This window comes from Echinops telfairi, unplaced genomic scaffold (assembly GCF_000313985.2).
Source record: "Echinops telfairi isolate 266 unplaced genomic scaffold, ASM31398v2 ScPeMD7_7424;HRSCAF=8462, whole genome shotgun sequence".
NCBI lineage: Eukaryota > Metazoa > Chordata > Mammalia > Afrosoricida > Tenrecidae > Echinops > Echinops telfairi.
The window spans coordinates 68,676,679-68,701,127 of record NW_022111324.1 but is presented as its reverse complement, the minus strand read 5'-3'; the positions used below and the strand labels follow the sequence as shown (position 1 = coordinate 68,701,127).

At 36.8% G+C, this 24,449-nt stretch overlaps 1 protein-coding gene and 1 non-coding gene across 2 annotated transcripts in view; both read left to right on the top strand.

Annotated features, from left to right (window-relative positions):
- RAB3GAP2 (RAB3 GTPase activating non-catalytic protein subunit 2) overlaps window positions 1–24,449 on the top strand; it is a 118,887-nt gene that overhangs the window by 57,098 nt on the left and 37,340 nt on the right. The window contains exons 9-19 of the mRNA XM_004699908.3: window positions 190–288; window positions 5,705–5,853; window positions 6,657–6,736; window positions 6,854–6,943; window positions 9,710–9,849; window positions 11,101–11,317; window positions 11,936–12,079; window positions 12,250–12,332; window positions 12,632–12,696; window positions 18,166–18,256; window positions 20,614–20,741. Coding sequence (XP_004699965.1) covers window positions 190–288; window positions 5,705–5,853; window positions 6,657–6,736; window positions 6,854–6,943; window positions 9,710–9,849; window positions 11,101–11,317; window positions 11,936–12,079; window positions 12,250–12,332; window positions 12,632–12,696; window positions 18,166–18,256; window positions 20,614–20,741 — 1,286 coding nt within the window. The remainder of the gene's footprint in view (window positions 1–189; window positions 289–5,704; window positions 5,854–6,656; window positions 6,737–6,853; window positions 6,944–9,709; window positions 9,850–11,100; window positions 11,318–11,935; window positions 12,080–12,249; window positions 12,333–12,631; window positions 12,697–18,165; window positions 18,257–20,613; window positions 20,742–24,449) is intronic.
- Window positions 2,939–3,070, top strand: LOC115872453. The gene has a single exon (XR_004047854.1). It is a non-coding gene; the product is annotated as a small nucleolar RNA SNORA36 family (small nucleolar RNA).

Sequence of the window (24,449 nt, the reverse complement as noted above, 5' to 3'; positions counted from 1 at the left end):
TCCTCCCCCGTCATCTGCTCCTGTGTGCTCTGGTCAGATATATCCTTCTCCCGAAGCTGCAGATTCAGTGCCATCCTTTGAAATGAATTCTTCTCGGGGGAGGGGCCACTGCATTTTTTTATAATTTTGTATGAACTCAATTTTATTTATTACAGTAAGTTTAGATTGTCTAATTTGTATCTTTTACAGCTGCTGCATCAGGCAACGAGAACATACAACCACCACCATTAGCTTATAAGAAATGGGGTCTACAAGATATTGACACCATTATTGATCATGCTAGTATTGGTAAGCATTTCTATTTCAAATTCTTATGGAAGCCACCTCTTATACATTTTTATATTATCTCTCATGTGTTAGAAATTCATTTTTTTATGTGAAAAGGATATGTACTACCTTTAATGAGACATTGAGAAGTTCATTCAGAGCTACTAAATCAGCGTAGGCTTATGTATTTATGAAATGATAACAGTTTCAATGAAGCTGTGATTGTGGCCCTCATCATCAAGATTATGCAGTCATTCACTGTTTTTTAGATTCATACAGTTACCATATAGATGATTCTTTGTTAAAAAAGTAAAAAATGAGCCGATACCAAGGGCTCAACTGGAAAGAAAATGTTTTGAAAGTGATGATGGCAACAAATGTACAAATGTGCTTGACATTATGGATGGATATATGGATTATGATAAGAGCTGTATGAGCACCCAATAAAATTATTTACAAAAAGGAGAAAAAGGTAGTAGAGGTTAATCCTATTAGCAGACGGGCCATAGGTTAAAATAGAATCATATTACTAAACAATTATGGCAGCAGACGATAAATGAGAACAACCAGTATTTGAAGACTTACTGTACTTGGCATCATGAATATAGAGATGAAAAGATAAGGTCTCTGCCATCAAGATTCACAGATTGGAAGGAACACATGAAAGCAGTGCAGTACTGCAACATAGCTGCTGCTGTGTTAGAGAACTTGGCCAAAAGTAGTGGGAACAGAGGGGAGAGAACTCAGCACTGCTAGAGAAGAGGAGGTTGATTTTAGTATGAGATTAGCATATTAAATAGGAGTTGACCAAGAGAACAAGCATAGAGAAGGACAATCTGACCAACATGAAATTAGGTGTTGGGGTCAGAATGTATTTTGGGGGAAGGAAAATTTGCAAGAAGGAAAGTTAAGTATGAATGTAGGAGTCACCTGTTTAACAGCCTGATATAATTTATAGGAGGCAGTGGTGATGCAGTGATAGAATTCTTGCTTTCCATTCAGGAGACCAAAGTTGGATTCCTAGCCAATGCACTTCGAACACAGCCACCACTGTCTGTCCTGTCAGTGGGGGCTTGCATCGTTGTGATGATGAACAAGTGGTAATAGAGCTTCAAACTAAGATAGGCTACAAAGAAAAGCCTGTGATCCACATCCAAAAATGAACCAGTTTAAATCCAGTGAATTACAATGGTCCGTGAGTTGGGACAACTTGATGACTGACATCTAGAGCAGCGACAACAATAGTATAATACACAAATGCATTTGGACCGTTGTCCCAGCCACGTTGAGTGGCACTGAAGAATTTTGAGCAAGAGATGATATAATCCGATGTTCCTCTTAGAAAAATAATTTTGGTGGCCATTTAGCAGTTGGAATAGAGAGGGCAAGACTTTCCTGTAAAGTCCCATAAGGGAGCTATGAAAATCTTGCTAAGAAATATTGGCCTTCTGAATTAAGGGTAGTAAAAATAAGGGTGGAAAATATGTGTATATTTTGCTTAGCTATACAGTATATGCTTATAAAAAGTTTAAAATTTATATAAAAATAAAAGAACAGAAGAAAAAGGTTCTCTTAAATCCTGCTACCCAGAGATCCTCCCCATTCACATTTTGGTAAGCATTGTTGCAAACTCTGCATATGTGTGTATATGGGCAGTAGAGATGGTGGGGCTGCGGGTAGGTCACCAGGGTGGTATACGTGCATTTACAAAGATATATGTTCATAAGTAGGATTATTTTATAACAACTACGTTATAACACTTTTCTTGATTGATATCAAGAAGAGTCTTTCACATTAATGTTGCTAAATATACATTGTGTCTCTCTGAGTCCTAATAGATAACAGGTGGCACACTAGAATAGGATAATTGAGTGAATGTATATAGTCACAGAAAGCTCTTATAGAGGGAATCACAAGATTGGTATAATTTCCCTAGGCTTCTTGAAGTCAGACTGTTAAACCACTGCTGGGCCTGATAGAACAGGGAGGGGACCCACCTCTTGACCTTGGAGATGAGTAGAATTGGTGCCTTGAGAACAGCAATAGCCAATTTCTCAGAAAGGAAGCCTGGGAAATTGATAGCTTGACTTGACTTGTCTTTTGATTTACTGATGTGACTTCCTATTTTCTGAGCCCAACTAGAATCCAAAGTGCATGGGAGCTCTTTGGCATAATCAATAGATTGGCCCAAGGGAGAGAGCAGGGAGGACTGTGGTTCTAGAGGGGTGAACAGAAGATCTTTGACACATGAGAAAGAGGGAATCGATCACGAGCTACATACAACCCTCTCCTAGTGGGGATGGACAACAAAAACAAGTGGGTGAAGGGAGACAGTCAGTGTAAGACATGAGAAAAATAATAACTGATAAATTATCAAGGTTCATGAGGAATGGAGTGTGGAGGAGGGGGAAAATGAGCTGATACCAAGGGCTCAAGTTGAAAGAAAATGTTTTGAAAATGATTGAAATATATGTACAAATGTGCTTGACATGATGTATGGATTGTGATAAGAGTTGTATGAGCCACCAAGGAAATGATTTAAATTAAAAAAAAAAGATACTTGGCACAGATCCTCTTTTATGCGCTGCATTGTTTATGTGTAGAATACTCTGTGGTTAATAATTAACACCATATTTGTAGACAGAGTCCTCTCTCCCCTAATGTAAAAATATTCCAAAGTGTTGAGTTCAGTTCAGGGCAGCTTCCCTGTTCTGTTAATTAAACTTTGGGACATTAAAACAGGCTTGAGAAAATGACTGGGTAGAAAATATTATTCTATTCACTTTGTTCCCAGCCTACATTTTTTTTAATTAAGTAAGATAAACTTTGTTGTATGTCCATTTTTATGTAAAGGTCTGACTAACCCATTTAACAATAAATTATTATTATCTATTAACTAATAACTAACACTGCTAGTGGGAATACAGACAGGCCCTCTCCCTCAGTGAAACTTATGTCTAGTGATAGGATGAAAAACAATAAACAGTCAAACCAAATAAATAATAAGGTCAGAATGTCATAGTCTCATATACTACCGTGTGCCCATCAAAATAGTGCCTTATCGGGGATTTGCTTAGCCAATAAATTCAAGGCAGCGGGATCAGCTCAAAAGGTAAGGTGACTGATTTTAGAGATTCAAAGGGACAATCTTGCTACTTTTTCTCATAGGGTACACAGGATGAGCACAGAGACTTATTGAGTAGTTTTAAAAATATTGGAAGAGGCAAAAAAGACTGGGAAAGTTACACAGGAGTTTTCTCCCATCTTGATAGTGCTCATGCTCATTCTTCCAGGGTAGGAAGGGCTGTCCTGTGAGAATTTCATTGAGAAGCTGTATCTCATCCACCCTTCAGCCCTGAACTTGCTTCCTCAGGCTTCTTTTTGGCTCTCAAAATTCAGAGACCATTGAAAGGAGCACAGTTTGCATCCCTCAGGTATGCCACGACTGCCATAGTGTTAATTTGAGGAAACAGAACATTGCAGGGAAGGGCTAGAGCGAGGGAAGCAGCACCTTCAGAGGTGACAAGACAGAGAGAGAATATGGTGAGAAACAATAGCTTCCTATTTTGAATGTTTAATAAAGGTTTCTATGATTTTATGGTAATACTTTTTTGCTTACCCTCATATACCTGCAGTTCTCTTTGCTTAATTTAAGCCCCATATATTCATTTTTCCAACTTTCTACTGAATATTTCCACCAAGAGACACAAATTTAACACCTAAGATCAAAGTCTGATTTCCTCCTATCAAACTTCTTCTTTGTTTTATTCCGTTCATCTCTTCTGGTGTTTCACATCAAAGCATTTTGAAGTCATCCTTACTGTTTCTCATGGCCCGCCTTCAGTCCACCTTTTGTCCATAATATATCTTGAATCTGACTCTTTTCTATCATGTTAGTACAATAGTTTGAGCCATGCCCATCTCTTGCCTAAACTATTGAGAATAAAATATTCTATCAAGTCATTCTGCATCCTTTTTTCCTTCCATAAGATCTTTTTACCAATTAGCATCTAGTGGAATATATAAATCAAGGATTTTTTTCCCCCACTCTTTGCTCAGAACCTTGTAGTGGTTTCCTATCTTATTCTCAAGGAGCTCAGGTGTTGTGGTTACACGTTGGTCTTCAATCTGTGATCTGCATGGTCAGCAGTTCAAAATCAGCAGTAGCTCCACGGGAGAAAGACTAGGCCTTCAACTCCCATAAACAGTTTCAGTTTTGAAAACCCACAGGAGTCTCTGTGAGTCAGCATTGACTTGATAACAGCGAGTTTTGTTGTTGTTGAATCTAACTCCCAGTAAAGCCCAAAATCCTTACCCTGTTCTGAAAAGCCTGAGAATGCTTGGTTTATAATATTTTTGACCTTATCTGCATCTGTCATGCTGCTTACCTTATAGTTCCTAAGACACAGCAACTATTTTCCACTTGAGAAATTTTACCCATGAACCATCTGGCTCTTTCCACTTCATCCGCGTGTTTTTTAAATATCATTCTATCAAGGCCTTCTTTAGCCATTAAAATGGGCTTGAAAAATCCCCCAGTGAGTTTGTCGTTATGGAAATGTATGAGAGGCTATTTAAATTGGTACCACCTCTATGGGAAGCCATGTGGTGATGTTTGGTACAATTGAGTTGATTTTTCTACTCACATTGACTCTGTGTGACAGAGTAAAACTGTCCAACAGTCTACTAGGCCTTAATCTTTCTAAGGGCAGATAGCCAGATCTTTCTTCTGTGGAATACTTGGCAAGTTCCAATTGCCAACCTTTCAGTTAGCCAAGCATTTAACCATTGTGCCACCAAAGCTCCTGAAAGTAATGCAACTGTATATAATTTTTTTTTTTAATGCAGATCCCTTTGGCCCTGCATGTCTGTTTCTAAATACCCTCTATTTGGAGTTACATAGATAGGCAATGCCAACAATAGACACTTTAGTGTTCTTTCTCGTGTGAAAGATGGGGAACAACCTAAGTGCCCATCAGTAATGTCCTACAGTGGAATACTATGAGTGGTCGTCACGAAGAGTGAACACGAGAGTGGATTAAATTCCTTGATACTTTATTAAATAAAAAAAGCAAGATACAATCTGTATGTGGGGTCCCATCTTGTGGACGTAGTGCCTCTGGATAGGCAGTGTGAAAGACTGTATTGATTGTTGTCTCTAGGAAGTGAACTGATTCTTAGAAATATAGATCAATCTCTTGAATTCTATACCATTTCAAAGGTTAATAACATTTCCTTATACTTAGCCAGATGATCAATGTCAAATTTAATATTTATGGGCTTTGCGTAGCTTTAAAAAGTACTCTTGTCTGGTATATAAAACTAAGCAGTTAGCATCTGAGAATAGAACTTAAGTGAGAGTTTAATGACCTTTAAAATGGCAATGTTGTTTCATTGCATTCTAATCCTTTTTTATTTGTTCTGTTTTTATCCTTAGGCATTATGACTCTGTCCCCTTTTGATCAAATGAAGACTGCCTCCAATATAGGTGGATTCAATGCTGCCATAAAAAACAGCCCACCTGCCATGTCTCAGTATATCACTGTAGGGTCCAATCCATTTACAGGTTTCTTCTATGCCTTAGAGGTACGGATTTCATCACTGATAGTAGTGATACAGTAGAGATGGTAACTTTAAGCAGTTTAACTTTCAGTGGTAGCTAAAATTAATCTCAAATTCCTTTCTTCTAAGGTTAACTGAAAAGGTACTAAAGTCCATGCAAGACAAACAAATTGTGTGTTTCCAGAAGCCATGAATTCTTTGACAGCTGAGCTGTTTTTACATATTGTTATGCTCAGGAGCCTCAAGGTTACTAATGATGTTAGTCTACCAGAGATTTGAATAAATGAGGGGTTCTCAAGACAGAAAAAGTTGCCAGCTAGAGGTGATATAAGTGATAAAAATTGCTTTTTAGATAGGGAAAATTTGGATGTTAGATTTGGCAGTTTTTAAATCTTGCTTAAAACACAGCCTTCTCAGTATGATTGCCCAAATTAGAATTTTACTTTTATTTTTCTAAAAATAATAATGGGGAAATGAGCCATTGCATGTAGCTTGAAAATCCAGTGCCCAGCTAGAAGAATGTTACCTTGACATCCTAATTTTAGAGTTTATTTTTAATTAAATTAAAATTTGAAGAGGGAGATCCTAAAGGTATTAATAGACTACCATTGATTATATTTTGACAGTGTAGGTTTTAAACTTTCCATTATACTGCTGCCTCCTAAAATAAAGTTTTTACTGCACCTTCTGAAAGAAGCTGAATCTTTTTGCTAGTCCAGGCTTCACTACTTTCCAAAACTTTGTTTAGTGAGCTTATTCAGAAAGTAGGTTTGTTTCTTTGCAAGCTGCTGAGTGTTCTCTTTCCAATGTTTTGTTCTGTTTCTCAGGGAAGCACACAGCCATTGTTATCCCACGTTGCACTAGCAGTTGCAAGTAAACTCACTTCTGCTTTATTTAATGCTGCCAGGTAATTATATAAAAACGTCTAATTTGTAGCTTATGTGGTCTTCACTTGCATTTTGATAAGTCTGCATTTTGAAACTGAAGCCCTGCTTTAATGCCTGAATTTCTCCCTTATCTTAAGTGGTTGGCTCGGCTGGAAAAGTAAACATGAAGAGGAAGCAGTCCAAAAGCAAAAGCCGAAGGTTGAACCAGCTACCCCATTAGCTGTAAGGCAAGTCTGTGATGTTCTTCTTGAATGTCGGTACTTTTAGAAAGTGCTGTTAAATTTAGGGTCTATCAGTGTGCTGACGTGACTGAATGGTTGGTCTCATGCCTTTGGAGCTTCTAGAAATCATTGATGTGGGATTTTTTTTTTCTCATTAGAATGTAAGCTCCATAAGGCAGTGGTTCTTGCCTCATTTGTTCATTGCTTTCTCCAGCCATATAATAGGTAGTAAATATTTAAGTGTATTTACAAACATATAAACAACTTAAGCTGCAAAGGAAAATTAGTTTAGTTATAGCTGTTGAATATCTTTCTTGAAAGATTCAGGAACTTTCTCATAAAAATACTTACTGTATCACCTAGCAAAGACTTAATGATCTCTTTAAAAATATATCAGGATTCACATACCTGAATTCTTCATGCTGGCTTATGCTTCCCTGTCCATTTCAGCAGAGCATAGGTTATGTAAAGAGCTCTGACAATATAATGGGTGGTTAAGCACTGGGTTGCTAACTGCAGGGTTGATGGGGGTGGATGGTTCAAACCCACCAGCCACTTTATGGGAAAAGGATGAGGCTGTCTGCTCCCATAAAGATTTACAGTCTCAGGAACCCTGAGAAATAGTTCTACTCCATCCTTAAGTGTCACTGTGGGTCAGTAGTGACTAATTGACAGTGAATGTATAGGTTGTATTACCGTATTTGTAATGTTTTTCTTGGGGGACGATATGAGTTTAAAGTGGGTTTACTAAGTCACACAAACTACTGCACCGAGGGAAGTAGAACCTATGTCTCTGCTTCTTTCAGATGTTCTTCATTTATGAGGCTGTTCTGAAATATTCTTCATTACATGTTCTATTTTGTTGGTTTGAAACTAGCTCATGGGGCATAAAAGAATTCAAGTCCATTTCCATTTTACTTGTAATCCTTTTATAATCACTCAGATCAGTGTTTAAGTCTGCTGGGTAAGGAATCTGGAGGGTTTTTAAGACTTTAGCCCTTCTGTCTGTCTGCCTGTCTCTCTGTCCTCTAAGTTTAAATTTATTTTGTATTTCTTTGATTTGTGGGCTCCAACACATTCAGAGAAAAGCATGCTCTATGTAGTTGCACAGTCCATCACATCAACAGTGTATTTTACATTTTATTGTAACACATTCGCCAAGAATCAAGAAGTAAGCCAAACAGACCTAAGTTTCCTGCACTGATGAAACAAAATCCGTGCTTTCTAAGAGGCCTAATTCAAAAACACTGCCATTGAGTGTATTCTGACTCATAGGGACCCCATACAGGTTTCTGGGATTTTCACTCTTTAAAGAGCAGAGACAGCTTCATCATTCTCCCTTGGAGCAGCTGGCCTTGTATTTAACAGCCTAATGCTTAACCCACAGCACTACCAGAGATTCTTAGACAAGCAGTTAAAAAAAAATCACTGCCATCGAGTCAATGCCAACTCATGGTCATGCTATAGAACAAGGTAATTACCCCATAAGTTTCTGAGGTGGTCTAACTCTTTAGGGGAGCAAAAAAACCCCTCTTTCTCTTGCAGACTGATTGGTGGTTTAGAACTGCTGACTTTTAGGTTAGCAGCCCAGTGTGTAACCACTACACCACCAGGACTCCTTACATAAGGAATACGAACTTTAAAATACTCAGAAGCAACAGCCCAGATGGAAGAAGCACACCAGCCTGTGTGATCGTGAGGTGTAGATGGATCAGGTATCAGGCATCTAAGACCCAGAATAAAACCATACCCAAGGTGAATGGGGGTGGGGGGCGGGCATGGAGTGGAAACCTAACGCCCATCTGTAGCCAATTGGACATCCCCTCACAGAGGGGTCACAGGGAAGGGATGAGCCAGTCAGGGTACAGTATAGCACTGATGAAACACACAACTTTCCTCTAGTTCTTTGGTGCTTCCTTCTCCCCACTATCGTGACCTCAATTCTATCTTACAAATAGGATTAAACCAGAACATGCACACTGCTACAGATAAGAGCCCGCAACACAGGGAATCCAGGATAGATAAACCCCTTAGGGCCAACAAGGAGAGTAGAGATACCAGGAGGATTAGGGAAGGGGGAGGGGCCAGAAAGGGGGAATCAGTCACAAGGATCGACCTAGAACCTCCTCCCAGGGGGACGAATAATGGAAAAGTGGATGAGGGGTGACGGAGGACGATGTAAGATACGGAAAAAATTATCTATAACTTATCAAGGGTTCGTGAGGGAAGGAGGGGGAAGAAATGGAGAGCTGATATCAGGGGCTCAAGTGGGAAGAGAATGCTTTGAAAATAATGGGGCCATATGTGCAAATGTCCTTGACACATTGGAAGAATGAATGGATTGTGATAAGAGATGTAAGAGTCCCAAATAAAAGTATTAAAATAAATAAATTGGGGGGGGGGGCTTAAAAATAGACAAAAATGCCAGTGTAGAGGCAAAGTCCTAAAATTTAGTAGATTGTAAGGATATTGTTTTCTATTACATAAACGTTTACCCAAGGTATAGTTATATTTAGTATTCTAAAAAAAATAGGGTTTGGGTATTATGGATAGAAAACCTATGATTTCATCAGACTTTTTTTTAATTTTAGAATAAGTATTAAAATGCATTTTTATTAGACAGTGTTGGGTGTCACCAGTTAATAAGTTAACTGTAAACAACAGTGTTCATGTTTACATAAATGAATGTTTGATTTATTTTGTTTATGCATTTTATTTCTCTAGATTAGAATGTGAATTGAGTTTGCTTTTGGTTTTATTTTTGAATATCAGATTTGGACTTCCAGATTCTAGGCGCCATGGAGAAAGTATTTGTCTGTCTCCATGTAACACACTGGCAGCTGCAACAGATGATTTCGGGAGAGTTATTTTGTTGGATGTAGCCAGAGGAATTGCAGTACGCATGTGGAAAGGTATTCCTTAACAAAAATTGAGATTAAAAAGTTAATTTACTTTTAACCCAAAATCAAGCAATTGCATGATCTTTCAGCTTCAGGTTGTAACAGTTTAATCTTTATTACTACTTTTGTAAAATAAATTCACATCGGCACTTTATTCAATAGTGCAATTGACATGTTCTTTAAGTTTGATCACTTCTTAAGCACTTTAAACTTCTTTCTTACACATTCATTTCATTTCTGTCATTGGCAATTCTAGAATTCATCTTCTGGCCTCCACATTTAATCTATCTCACAGGCTGTTCTTTTGCCTCATTATCTCTGCAAATCTAGAATGCTAAATCTTTCTAATTTAAGATAACACAACTCAGCAAAATCCATTTATCTGCTCAGCAAACTAAGGGAGTTGAATAGTAGAAAATCAGATTTATCTTTTACGTGTGTGTGTGTGTGTGTGTGTGTGTGTGTGTGTGTGTGTGTAAGTAATGTAGGTGGAAAAAAATGTACTTAAAAAAATAGCCCTGTTTCAAACATATAAGTCAATGACTTTAATCACATTCATTCTGCTGGTCAACCATTACCAATATCTATTTCCAAAAATTTTGAAACCTCACACAGAAACTCAGTACCACTTAAACAATAACTCATTTCCCCCTAATCCATGATAACCACTACTAAACTTTGGTCTACATGAATTTGCCTGTTCCAGATATTTCATACTAGTGGGATCATACACTATTTATCCTTTTTTGTGTGACAACCTCATTCAGCATAATACTTTCAAGGTTCATTCATGTTGTAACATGTATCAGAGCTTTCTCTTTACGACTGTACAATATCCTGTATGTCTGCACAACAGCTTGTGTACCCATTTCTTCTGTGGATGGGCACTGGGGTTGTTTCTACTTTTTGAGTGTTATGAAGGGTGCGGTGATGAGCATTGGTGTACTTTTGACTTTGAGTACTTGCTTTCAAGTCTTTGGGGGCATAAACCTAGAAATATAATGACTGGATATTTTAATTGGAATTTCATTTTAAATCTAAACTAGTAAACCTCCACAGAAATTTAAAGGAAAGGAATCTTAAGATTTAATAAGATATAGTAATAGATTCATTATTCTCTACTGTTCTCTTTAAGATACTTCAAAAGACAAAGATAATGTACTTTTATAGTTTTTTAGCCCCTCCCCTAATGTTGCATAGTGCTTAAGAGACCACTTATGAACCTAAATAAATGAACTAACTTCCATTTCCTCTTTCTCCAAGGGTACCGAGATGCACAGATTGGATGGATCCAAATCGTAGAGGATCTCCACGAAAGAGTACCAGAAAAGGTGGATTTGTCCCCCTTTGGAAATACTCATGGTCCAAGTCGTGTAGCTCAGTTTCTTGTGATCTATGCTCCCCGAAGGGGCATACTGGAAGTGTGGGGCACCCAGCAGGGACCTCGAGTCGGAGCTTTCAATGTTGGAAAGCACTGTCGGTAAGCGGAAAACCTAGGCATTTTGCTAATTTTGAAAAGATGTAGGAATGCTTTTACTAAAATTATAATAAGCTGGGTCACAAATTATGTGAGAATGGCAGTGGTTGTTATTGTGTTTTTTCCTAAGAGTGCCCAGTATATAATTAAGAAAGAAGTATTTAATAACAGACATTTCTAATCCTTCTGCTGTGGTGGTACTAAGTAAAAAGTCTGTTAAATTCACACGTAATGTGGTCCAAATGTCAAGTGGTCCAAATGGTTACACACTTGATTACTAACAAAGTTTGGCAGTTCAAACCCACCAAGAGGCTTCTTGGAATACAGGCCTGTTGATGTGCACACATGAGATTTCATGACCCAGAATTGACTTGACCACAGCAATATATTGAAGTCACTGCTTCATTAGCCTTTAACTGTGTTTAATTTCTAGTGCATTCTAATAAAGTAGGAAAACACTGCCATTCTAGCCCTGCTTTATTTAAAGGCTTTCTTTTCAGTCAGTATGAATGTGCCTGAGTGATTTCTTTTGAATCATTATTAACGTAAAGTAACCTATAAGGAAAGCATCTTTTCTCAATTTCCTAAAACAGTTACCATATTGGTGTATGATTCCCATAGGCTTCTGTATCCTGGCTATAAAATAATGGGCTTAAATAATGTGACCAGCCAGAGTTGGCAGCCTCAAACTTACCAGATATGTCTTGTTGACCCAGTGTCTGGAAGTATGAAAACCTTGAATGTTCCTTTCCATTTAGCACTGAGGTAAGGATTATTAAAAATCTGCTAAATGTTATTAATCCTTTATTGTGCTTTCTGATAATCCTTTATTATCTCTAATGAAAGTATGTAATGGAAAAAGAAATTTGGAATGTATCCAAATTAGAAGGAAACCTTAATTTCACATCCTGGAATAATTTGTTGCTTTATTTTAGTGACAAAAAGAGTGAACGGGCCAAAGACATGCACTTAGTGAAGAAACTAGCAGCCCTATTGAAAACAAAATCATCTAATCTAGGTAGGTATCCTTTAACAAAAAGGAAAATATACTGTTTTTTCAGATTAATAGAAAATTCTAAATGGAGGAGAATAATGGAATGAGATAGAGTCCAAGTATTATCAGGTGTACTTTTATTGGAATTACTCTGTAAAGATTAAGTGCACCTTCTAGATAGATTAACATATGTGACAATAAAATAATGAGCTAGAAACCAGAAATTCTTTAGAAAGACTGGTAGTACAAACATGAACATTTTTGTTTCAGAATAAAATCTACTAGCAAAAATATTGAGAATTTTATTTTGATTTCTTTTCTAGATTTAGTTGAAACAGAAATAAAGGATTTAATTCTTGATATTAAGTATCCTGCAACGAAAAAGCAAGTAAGTGCATGGACTGTTCTGTTGAATAGGTGTGACATTTTGCACTTAAGAAAATATTTTTCTTTCTCTCTACAAATACAACAGTGCAAACTTCTTTTTTCTTTTTTTTTTTTTATGCTAACTGCATCTGCAATGGTCTACTTTGCCATGCTCTCTGCATGATAACAAGGTTATCTTCACATCCCTGATCCATGGTCAGGAGAGAGTCCCCAGAGGCTTAATCCACGTGTACTTCCCCTTCACTTTTATTTAAATCAAAACAACTTTAAAAGGAGTCAAAAGGTAGATAAAATGATAAGTTATTGCATTTTAACCTGAGGAATCCCAAAAATAGACCTTGGAACTGGTGGGCAGGATGTGGCACTTCACCAGACTAGATTGGAAAACACTCAGAAGGGTCTGCAGACAGACCTGGAACTATTTATAGGGTTGGGTTTTTTGGTGTGTTGTGTTTTTGGGTCCCCCCCCCCTTTTTTTTCTCTCTTATGTCTAGCCATATAGGATAGGTAAGATAACCATTCCCAAGGAGAAAACAACGGGACCAGTTGCTCTGGGAAAACATGGGAAAGGAGGAGGTGGGAGAAAGGGAAGGGGGAGCCAACAAACACAAGGTTAAGGGAACAATAAGAGATTTTAAATTGATGGCAAGGAGGGCTTAGAATGCCTAATGGAGTTTGATAAAGTGCAGTGTAGCTGAGAAAAAGTACTCAGAGTCAAACGATGGTCAAACATGATAGTGGAACAGAAGGAAAGTAAAAAGAAATAGAGGAAAGATCTAAGAGACAAAAGACATGTATAGAGGTATAAATATAGGCATGTGTATATGTAAATATATTAATGTATAATGATAGGGATATAGGTCTATGTGCATATATTTAAATGTTAAACATTAAGGTAGCGGACAGGCATTGGGTCTCTACTCAAGTTACCCCCTCAATGCAAGAACACTTTGATCTAATACCCTGGCATTCTTTGATGCTCACCTTCCTGACACGATTGCTGAAGTTAAAATGGGTGCTTAAGCAGATGTGGTGAAGTAAGCTGATAGTGCCTGGCTTTAGATGGTATAGTGTCTGGAGTCTTAAAGCCTTGAAGCTAAGCAGTCTAGCAGGGAAGCAACAAAACTCCCACGGAAGAAGCATACCAACCTGTGTGATCACGAGGTGTCAACAGCATAAGGTGTTAGGCATCAGAAGACCCAAAACAAACAAATACATTGATGGAGGTCAGAGAGGAGACCCAAAGCCTATCTGTAGACATTTGTACATTCCCTCACAGAAAGGGTCACAAGAAAAGAGCGAGGCAGCCAGGGTGCAGTGCAGCACCGATGGAACATACAACATTCCTCTAGCTCTTTAATGCTTTCTCCTCCCCACTATCATGACCCCAGTTCTACCTTACAAATCCAGCCAGACTGGACATATACAGAGAAGAGCTCTCAACACATGGAATCCAGGACAGATAAACCCATTAGGAACAGCAATGGGAGTAGCGATTTCATGAGGATAGGCGGAAGGTCGGGGAAGAAACAGGGAACCGATTACAGTGATGTATAATCCGCTCCCTGGCGGGGGACAAACAACAATAATGTGGATGAAGGGAGACAGCAGGAGGTGTAAGATATGAAAATAATAGAAATTTATAATTTATCTGGGCCCATTAGGGTGGGAAGGTGGGAGATGGTGTGGGGGAAGGAGCTGATACCAAGAGCTCAAACAGAAATATTTTGAAAATGATGAAGGCAACTTAGAAATGTGCTTGATACAATTGATGTATGGATTGTTGTAAGAGCTGTAAGAGCCCCCCATAAAATGATTTATTCATTTCTAAAAATTACGTTTTAACCTATGTCCTCTGTAATCTTTGTGATCTTTGTCTGATAAGACAAAGTGATCTTAGTCTGATGATAAGACCATTCACATCCCTCAACTAAGGTAAGAGCAGATTCATCAGACACTGAATCCATATGTGAACCCTACAAATGGATTTTGGGCTTCCACTGTTGTCCATTGCCTTTTGTAGACCACGTGTTTATAATTTACTATTACCTTTGGGTTTTGATTTTATTTACAATCTTTGGATAATACAAGCTTGTGTGCTTCTCCCACGTGGACTTAGTTGATGTTTCATTTAGATGGTTGCTTGTTTGAAAATAAACCTTATGACCCCAGATGGTATTCTTTCTGACATCCAGGCAACATCAAGTTTCTTCTGTACTCTTTGATGTAGTACCCATATCTTTAGAATTAAGTGCGTGCCCTAAATCCATTTATTTATCTATGATTTATACATGCCCCTGGTTCACTTTAGAGGCATAATTATCACTTTATGTTAGACGACATTTTCAATCATCTCCCTGGGGCATAAAGCATAAGGTTTTATTGTCATTAAATTAGCAGTGACAGTGGAAAGTTTTCTTTTTATGTTTTTGTTCAGTTCCCTTTTTATGTTACTTTTTGAGTTTTTCTATGGTCTTTTTTCCTACAAAAAATTATATATATATCTATTTTAATGTGAGTTCATGTTTTTTACACACATATATGAGGGGGTACCTAAAAAACCCAGAATTGCACTGAGTGGAGTGAAGCTTTCACAGTACGCATTTTTCCCACCAGGCGAGCATTGAGCAACTCAATGAGTTAGTGCACCCAGTGACTTCACCTGGGAAGGTTCTCTGTGTTCACAGTGAATTTTTTCATAAAAGAAGTTTCACTTGAACTTTGTTTGTTTTTTATGCTGGCTGATTTAAGAGAACAGCATGTGGCTGTGAATTTTTGTTTCCTGCTTGGGAAATATGCCACATAAACTGTTGTCTTGTGAACACAGCTTACAAGAACAGCACTATGGGAAAAACTCAAGTGTAGAGTGGTTTTTATTATTTCAAAATTGATTAAATTTTGATTGTTGACAAACCGTGTTCTGAATGCTGACAAAGTCCCGAATGGATGAAAATGTATTGCATTTGGAGTTCGTTCCACCAGGTTAGACTGTTAATCAAGCTTTCTATTTAGAGGTTCTTAAAAGATTGCATAACAGTGTGCAATAAAAAAGTCTTGATTTGTGGGAGATGGGACTGGTTTTGCCACCATGACAGTGCACCTGCTTATACCACTACCTCAGTGCACTAGTTCTTGGAAAAACACAGCATGCTTCTCTTGCCCCATGCACCTTACCCTCCTGACTTTGCTCTATGCGACTCTTTTTGTTTCCACGAATGAAGAGGGACATGAAAGGACGATTTGATGACATTGAAGAGGTGAAGAAAAAAGCAAAGGTGCTGTCAGCCATCCAAACGGATGAGTTTGGAAAATGTTTCCGAGAATGGAACCACAGATTTAGCCAGTGTATTCAGTGTAATGGAGAGTACTTTGAAGGTGATAGTTGTTTTGTAAAGAAATTTAAACACATAACTTTTGGGGGGAAACTCCTTGAACATACACATATCTATTCATAACAAGTTCAACATAGGAAATAATGATAAAACTTCTGTGTGTGGCCACCCACTCCTCACTCCTGTTGTCTTTTACTCTCATCCCCATGGTAACTACCTATTCATAATCTTGTGTTTGTCTTCCCTTTTCTTTGTCTCTCACTTTCATGGATCTTTAAAATAAATCTATGCATTTTTTGTATTTGTAATCTTTAAAAAGGTGGAGAATTGGTTATGCGTTCTTTTGTTTTATTTTTTTCCCTTCACCAATTCTCCCTTCTGAGAATCATTCATGTTAATGTCTGTGGCTATAGTTGATTCTTGTACTGCTATATGAATTCTACTCAATGGCTATAATTAATTTACCTAGTGGACATTTATTTCTCTTAGTGGACACTTGAGTTTCCCTCCTTTCTTTTTGCTCTTACAAATAATCATTATTCTTGAATATATATATATATATACATATATATGCATATATACGTATATATGTGTGTGTGTATATATATATATGTATGTATGAATGTGTCTTTTATTATTATACCTGAAAGAGAATTGCTGAATTATGAGCTTTACTACTTTGATAAGACTGTTTGCCCAAAATACTTGTGCTGATTTATGCTTCCACTTGTATTATATAAGAGCCCATATTGGCCCAAAACTTCAACATCTCATGACATTGTCAGATTTTCTACTTTTTTCCTGGCTTATAGATGTAATGCGGTGACGACTCATTGTGATTGCTTTTGCTCTTGTTTCTCCTATCCAAACTCCTTACAAGGCTGCTCTCGTTCTAAGGCCATTAAATCTTACAGGACATGTCAGTCCCCGTGAACACCGTGGGACTCCAGTAGAGAGGTCAAAACCCAACCTTTCTTTTATCTTCCTATCTTGCATTACAGAATAATGAAATTGGGACATCTAGCACAGTACAAAACACCTTCTTGATTTTTGTATATAAAACTATGAACGTTTAAATGAATGTTAAAAAATCCAGGAGCACAAGCTGTGGGCTGTTTTACCACATGAAGCAAGAAACCAGTTTAGGTTTGTGGAAGTGAAAAATAAAGAGAGGAAGCCATGCATAATCATAGACAGGACAGAGTGGTGAAGCCGCATTTGTCCTGGGACCCTTCCTCTTCCAGTCACTTTGATTGTATCTCTGAGCAACCTGTTAACCACCGTCAAAGCCTGCTTATCACAAACCAGTGGAAGTTTTTGTGATATGATTTTGTACTTGCCTCAGAGCACAAGCTAGTATTTAAACTCTTTAATTTCCTTGGATTATAATACACTTTAATGATATGAAAAGATACGTGTGAATTTAACTGCTATGCCTAACTTACTGTTGTTTCTAAAAGTTGCTACTTTAGGCATGACATTTTGGGACTGGCAATGAAGCTGTCTTAAATATATACCAAGCGACTTCGGGTTTGATAGGATAAGGTAGGGAACATAAAACTCTAGCATGACCTGTAGATTCAAACAGCCATGTTCCAATGCAGTAATTAAGCTATAGACCAGTTGTGCTCAATTATAGCACATAATGAATTATACTACTAATTACCTCTTTCTATCGTATAACTTACTCAGACTCTTCCTATTGGTTGAAAGCTTTATCTCTCTGTGACATCTGTTGCCTTCTAGTTACTGTATTTTCAGGATATACTTTTTGCCATTTTACCCTATTGGTCATGTTACAAAGTTGCTTATTTACAAGGCACCTTTAATTTTCGCTATGTATACAACACATCTTAAGATGTATACATCTAGATATGGAGCTTCTCTTTAAAATATTATATCATAAAGATGTTTTGTTGCTGCTGTTGGGTGCTGTCAAGTCAATTCCAACTCATAGTGACCCTTTGTCCAATAGAACAGAACACTGCCTAGTCCTGCAACATCCTTACAGTGTTCCTATGTTTGAACCCATTGTCGCAGCCACTGTGTCTGTCCATCTTGTCAAGCATAAATATATTAAAATATAAAACCCATCAGTGTATTCTCATTACTAAAATTATACAATGTCTTTCTTCTAGGCATTGGAAAGCATTTTGGCAAGCGAACGTTTATCATTTTCCTGCCTTAGAAACATCACTCAGACTGTAATGGATACTTTACAAAATCAAGGTATTGGATTTTTACCAATTGGAGGTTTTAGTCTCACTTTATAATTTTATAGTTCTCTTTATAGAAAATTATAAACTGCTTATAATAGCATCATGCTACTGTAGGTGGAAAAATACATATGTGAGGGCTTCAAAAAGTTCATGGAAAATCTCCATTATTCTTCAGTTCCATTTTCCCATGAACATTTTGAAGACCCTTGTATTAGAAATAAGGAAACTTATTTCACACCCTTGATATTTGAGGACCTTTCCCTCCCCCATCATTTATTATATGCAGCAAATCTTCAACTAAGCTTTCTGTTAATTTTTATTTAATGCTGTTATTAGGAGAAATATTTTTTTTCTTTAATTGCTCTCCTGTGAGGAAAGATCCCTGTATAGCTTGATGAGAAATGCTTAATCTGATATAGAACATTGTAGAAGTCATTGGCATGAGAGGACAGTTAGCAAGTGGTAAATAGATGCCAGCCAGGTTCCCTTTTTTTCTTCTCCTTTTATAAATCATTTTATTGGGGCTCAGCCAGGTTCCCTTTTACTGCCATTGTCTTTGATTTAACTTTGGATTGGAGACAGGACAGGTTACTACTTAGGCAGATAGAGCATTTTTAAAAAACAGTGTTATTTTGACGAAGTGAGTGACCAGAAATATGTACTCTTTAGTATAACAAGAGTTCCTGTGACATCCACATTTTCTCATCCATTTCCCTTGTGAGCAGGTTTGGGACTTCCAGTTTCACAGAGCTGCCTGGAGAGATTTTTAGTGTTCAGAATTTACTCATTTAAGGAGTACCTCTGAACATGTGGGATTGTCACTCCATATTGTCTCCATTGAGTGAACGAAATTCATTTTATTCAGAATTCTTAATTACATTGTGGTATAATACTGACTTTTATTTAGACAATACTTCAGCTTCTGCTTACCAGTTTAATTATATAATTATATAAAGCTTTGTTTGTATTTATCTAGCTTAATGTGACTTTATAAACAAATATGAATATACCTTTTCAGAACTTTACCAATTCTAATTTTGAGACTTTTTCCATTGTTAACTTTTCTGAGCAAATATGTAAGGCTGACTTTTCATGAAAGAGAAATCCATGCAATTTTTAGGAATAGTTCTTCTTATTAAAAAACAACAACAGTATATTTGTAAAACTCCTCTCCCAACACTTTAACAAACTCTCAAAATTTATTAAGTAAATAAGGGGAGAGAGTAAACCAAACACCATTGTTGGAGTTAAATAAACCATGACTGGTTTAAAATTCTAGCCATAAATTAGATACATAAAAGTTTCAAGTATAAGGCAACAGCGAGAAAAAAAAAAATTCAAGTATTTAAGTATCCTAACTTTCATTATGGCTGTAAGAACTTGGGACAGTATTTCATATTACTTTATCTCAAATAAGAGTTTTTGGAGTTTTCAATGTCTGCATTTTTAAAGAATAAATATATGTTAATTAAATGCAAATAATTATGGATTAAATGTAAACACATTATTATACAGAAATGTATTCTAAAAAGTGATACTTCTCTAGCATGAGCCCTAAAATTATATAAAACCTTATTTAAGGGGCCCTTAAATAGAATTTTTCTTTTGATCTCTTAGCCAGACTTTTTTTTTCTTAGCTAGACTTTTAAAAAATCATGCTAAATATATATTTAACAAAATATTTTTCATTTTAGTATTCTTACATGTACAGTTCAGTGATATTTCATCATTCTGATCACCTATCGCCCTTACTGGTTCCCAAATTTTTCTCACAAATTGCCAAGTTCTCACCACAATACACAGCTTCTGATTGAATTTTATTATCTTTGACAGCCATGATAACAAGAACAATACCACTGCCACATTCTAGAGTTAGTTCTAACTCCTAACCACCTTGTATAGCATAAATCTTTATGGGATCAGATAGCCCCATCTTTTTTCCAAGGACCAGCTGGTAGTTTTGAACCATAGACCTTGTGGGTTAGCAGCCCAAAGTACTTATCCCACAGCATCACCAGAGCTCCTTTAAGAAAAACAAAGCATCTTCATATTTGTATATCCTTGGTGTATGAGCATAACACACAGGTTTTGAATTATAGAATGAGGGATAATTTTATTTTTTATTTTTAGATCACTTTAAATTTGAGTATTAGATTAAAATATTTCTTCCCACTGTTATGCCACTCATAGCACCTTATTTGTCATTATGGAAAATGATATATGCTTTTATTAATTGTAGCTGAAGCATCCCAATATTTAATTCAACAGAACATCAAAGCATTGTATAGCAGTTAGACTTTGTGAAAGAAAGCATTTTTGAGTCTCATAAGTATATATCTTTTTAATGTGTTTTTCTCTGCCTCTTAGAACTTGAGTATGTTGATGAAGGATTGCTACAGTTCTGTGCCAATAAACTGAAACTGCTCCATCTTTATGAGTCTGTCAGTAAATTGAATTCCCTTGATTTCCATTCAGATACACCATTCTCTGATAATGTGAGTAATCGCAAATTTTGTCACCATATGAAATAATATCATTAATGATATTTTAAAGTTTTGTAACAAGAGCTGTGTTAGTTTGGGTTGACTAGAGAAACAAATCCAGAGACACTCATGTAAGAGAAAGCTTTATATCAAAGAGTAATAGTATATTAAGAAAATATCCCAGCCAAGTTCATAAGTCCAATATTAGCCCATATGCCTGATACTAGTCCATAAACTCCTCTTAAGACTCATGTAGCCACTCAGAATGTTACCGAATGCAGGAAGAACACAGGCCGATGGGTGAGAAGTCTTGTGGATCCAATGGCATTTGAAGCATCTCCAGAGCTGCCATCAGTGTGGCTCCATGTGGCTTGTCAACTCCATGTGGCTTGTCAACAAGAATGTGTAACAGAGAAAGAGTGCATCCAACCTCCAGGGAGAAAGAGAGGAAGTTCCCAGAATCCTTATGAGAAGGCAGCACCCACCAGGAAGCATCATCAGGCTGTGTCCTTTTTGACAGCCTAGACTCCACCCCATTCACTCTATCAAGTTGCACGAAATTATATAACTACCACAGAGCTAGAAGCAAAAACTAAGAATTATTTTTAAATCTTAAAGGTATATTACTTTATGCTGGAATGTGCCCTGCTGCTAAATTTATATTATTTATGCCATAGTACTAAATTCGATTGCTGATCCAGTTTTATTGGATTTTATTTTATTAGTCTTTGGTCTTTCTTAACTCATTTCTTTCTCTTTTAAAAAAAATCTTTTTATTGGGGGCTCATACAACTCTTATCATAATCCACACATATATCAATTGTATAAAGCACGTTTGTACATTCATCACCCTCATCATTCTCAAAACATTTGCTCTCCACGTAAGCCCCTGGCATCAGCTCCTCATTTTTTCTTAACTCATTTCTTAAGCTATTTTTTTCTTTCTTTTTAAAAGCATTTTCTTCATTCTTGTATCTTTATTTGCTCCCCATTTCCCCCACTCACACCGCCATCACCCTAAGAAACTATTAATTTAGTTACTATTGCTATAGATTTACCTATCCTGGATTTCAAATAAATAAAATTGTTCCCAAAAAACCTATGAGCATTAACAAAATGAAACACAGATAAATTTCAAACCAAAAGGAAGCATAAAATAAGTTAAAAATAGGTCAAAAGGGAAACAAATGGTAAGATACTAAATTTTAAGGTAACTATATTATATCTGGAGTTATCCATTGTTCAGTACACTATGTCTGAGAACAAAACTTTTCACATATCTGGTCAATGGACCAGGGGAGTTCAGTGTAGACTTAATCCATGTGGGGACGCTGCAAATGGGTTTGGGCTTTCACTATCATTGATAGACTTCTGCAAACTGGATGCTCAGGATTTAAGTTCTAATAAATTCCCTCCTCTGATCTTGGATTTTATTATTTCTAATCCTTGGATCACATAGACTGCAGTACTTTTTCCATATGGACTTAGCTGACACCTCAGATAGCGATTTAAGACAGGCATTTAAGACCCTAGGCAGTTTATCATGGTTACTTATTAATACAGTGGTTCTCAAACTTCCTAATGCAGCGACCTTTTAATAGAGTTCCTCATGTTGTGGTGAAACACCCCCCCCCCCAACCATAAAATTATTTTCATTGCTACTTCATAACTGTAATTTTGCTACTGTTATGAATCGGGCAACCCCTGTGAAAGGGTTGTTCAGCCCCCACATGAGAACCGCTGCTATATGGGGTTTCTGAGGCTGTAATCTTTACAGGATCAGATAGTCTCATCTTTCTCCCAAGGAGCAGGTGGTGGGTTTGAAACTGCTGGCCTTGTTGTTAGCAGTCCAATGCTTACCCAGCCCCACCACCAGCACTCTTCCTCTGAGGGAAGAGTGGAACAATACTTCTATTATCTCTTAGAAGCCCATCACCTCCCTTGGCGGGAGTGGGGGGGCTCATAAGTCAGCAGTACTACACTGCAATAAAAATTGCAAGATACTGTCATTTTTCTCATGTTACATATAACTAAAACATAGAACATTAATTTTAATGATTAGCTACAATTATACAAATTTTGATGCAAGACAATTATTTTGAAATGTATTTCCTATGTAGTTCAAAACCAATTATGCATTTGCTAGCAAATGCAAAAATGGCAAAAAGAACAACCTGGATTTTTTGGTTTTGCAGAATTATAATAATTTTTTCCTTAGAAGAAATTCAAATTCTGCCATTTCAATACACTGAATATATAATTGGCAAAATTTATCCAGAAGATGTATTAGTACAGTGGTTCTCAACCTGTGGGTCGCGACCCCTTTGGGGGGTCACACGACCCTTTAACAGGGGTCGCCTGATTCACAACAGTAGCAAAATTACAGTTATGAAATAGCAACGAAAATAATTTTATAGTTGGGGTCACCACGACATGGGAAACTGTATTAAAGGGTCGCGGCATTAGAAAGGTTGAGAACCACTGCTCTAAAGGAAGATTACTATTAAAGTAAATTTAATGACTTGTCAATCTATCTATCATATTTTTTTGTTTTTCAATTATCTAGTATAGTTGAACATTCAATAACGTTTAAGGTAAACTTTTTTTCATTTTACAAACATGCATTCGAGGGGACTTCCAAAAGTTCATGCAAACCTTCTCTTACCATTTAATTCCTTGTTCTCTACAAATATTCTGAGCAAATACACAAGGATAAATAAAAGTGTTGCATCTAAGCTTCCAGTTCATGTAGGAATGTACTTATTTTTAAGTATTTAAGCATGTCTCTGATTAGTGAATGCTTGTGGACAAGTTTTCTCAGTAATTACAGTTGTCTTAGTGCCTTAAAAATAAAGGCCAAACAAGACAGGGACTTGTGAGTGGCTCTGCTGCATAAGTTACATTCAAGGCAGTGAGGTCAGCTTATAATGTTACTGAGACTGGTTTTTAGAATTCCAAAAAAGTAATTTGATAGATTTTTTTCAAAGGGCATGACACAGTTACAGAGCTTATCGTGATAAATTTTAAAGGAAACTTAAAACTTCATTGGGGAAAAAAGGCCAGGATTGTTGGCCCTGAGGAATTTTTTCCATCACAACAACATATCTAAGCTGAATGTAATTTTGTATATAAAAAACAAATTTAAATGAACTCATTTTTGCTGTCTGTGGAGCATATTGCATGTAAGTTCAGTCCAGTCAGCTTTCTATATATGTAAGTTTCACATCAGCTGATTCAACCAACCTCACAAGGAAAGTACTTTTTAAAAGGCAATTAAGTAATCAGAACACTCCCTCAAAGACTACGGGGGAGCATAAAATGCTATTTATTTAGCATTTATATTGTATTAGGTATTACAAATAATCTATAAATAATTTAAAGTATTCAGGGGCAGTGCTAAAATTATATACACATACTATGCCATATTCTATAAGGGACTTGAGCATATATAAATTTGATATCTGTTGGGGACCAGGGGCCAATCCCCAGAGGAATGATGGGTGTGTATCACTGAACTGACAAATATCTCTCAGTGATGTGTTTAATAGTATGTATTTCACAGATTACACTTATATTTTAAAAATAGCAATTTAAAGTCGTGAATAAATGAAACTAATCTTGTGTAGGGGAAATAAAACTGTGCTAGCTGTGTTAGACCAGGGGGACTAGAGAAACAAATCCACGGATGCACAGGTATGTGTAAGAGAGAGCTTTTTATCA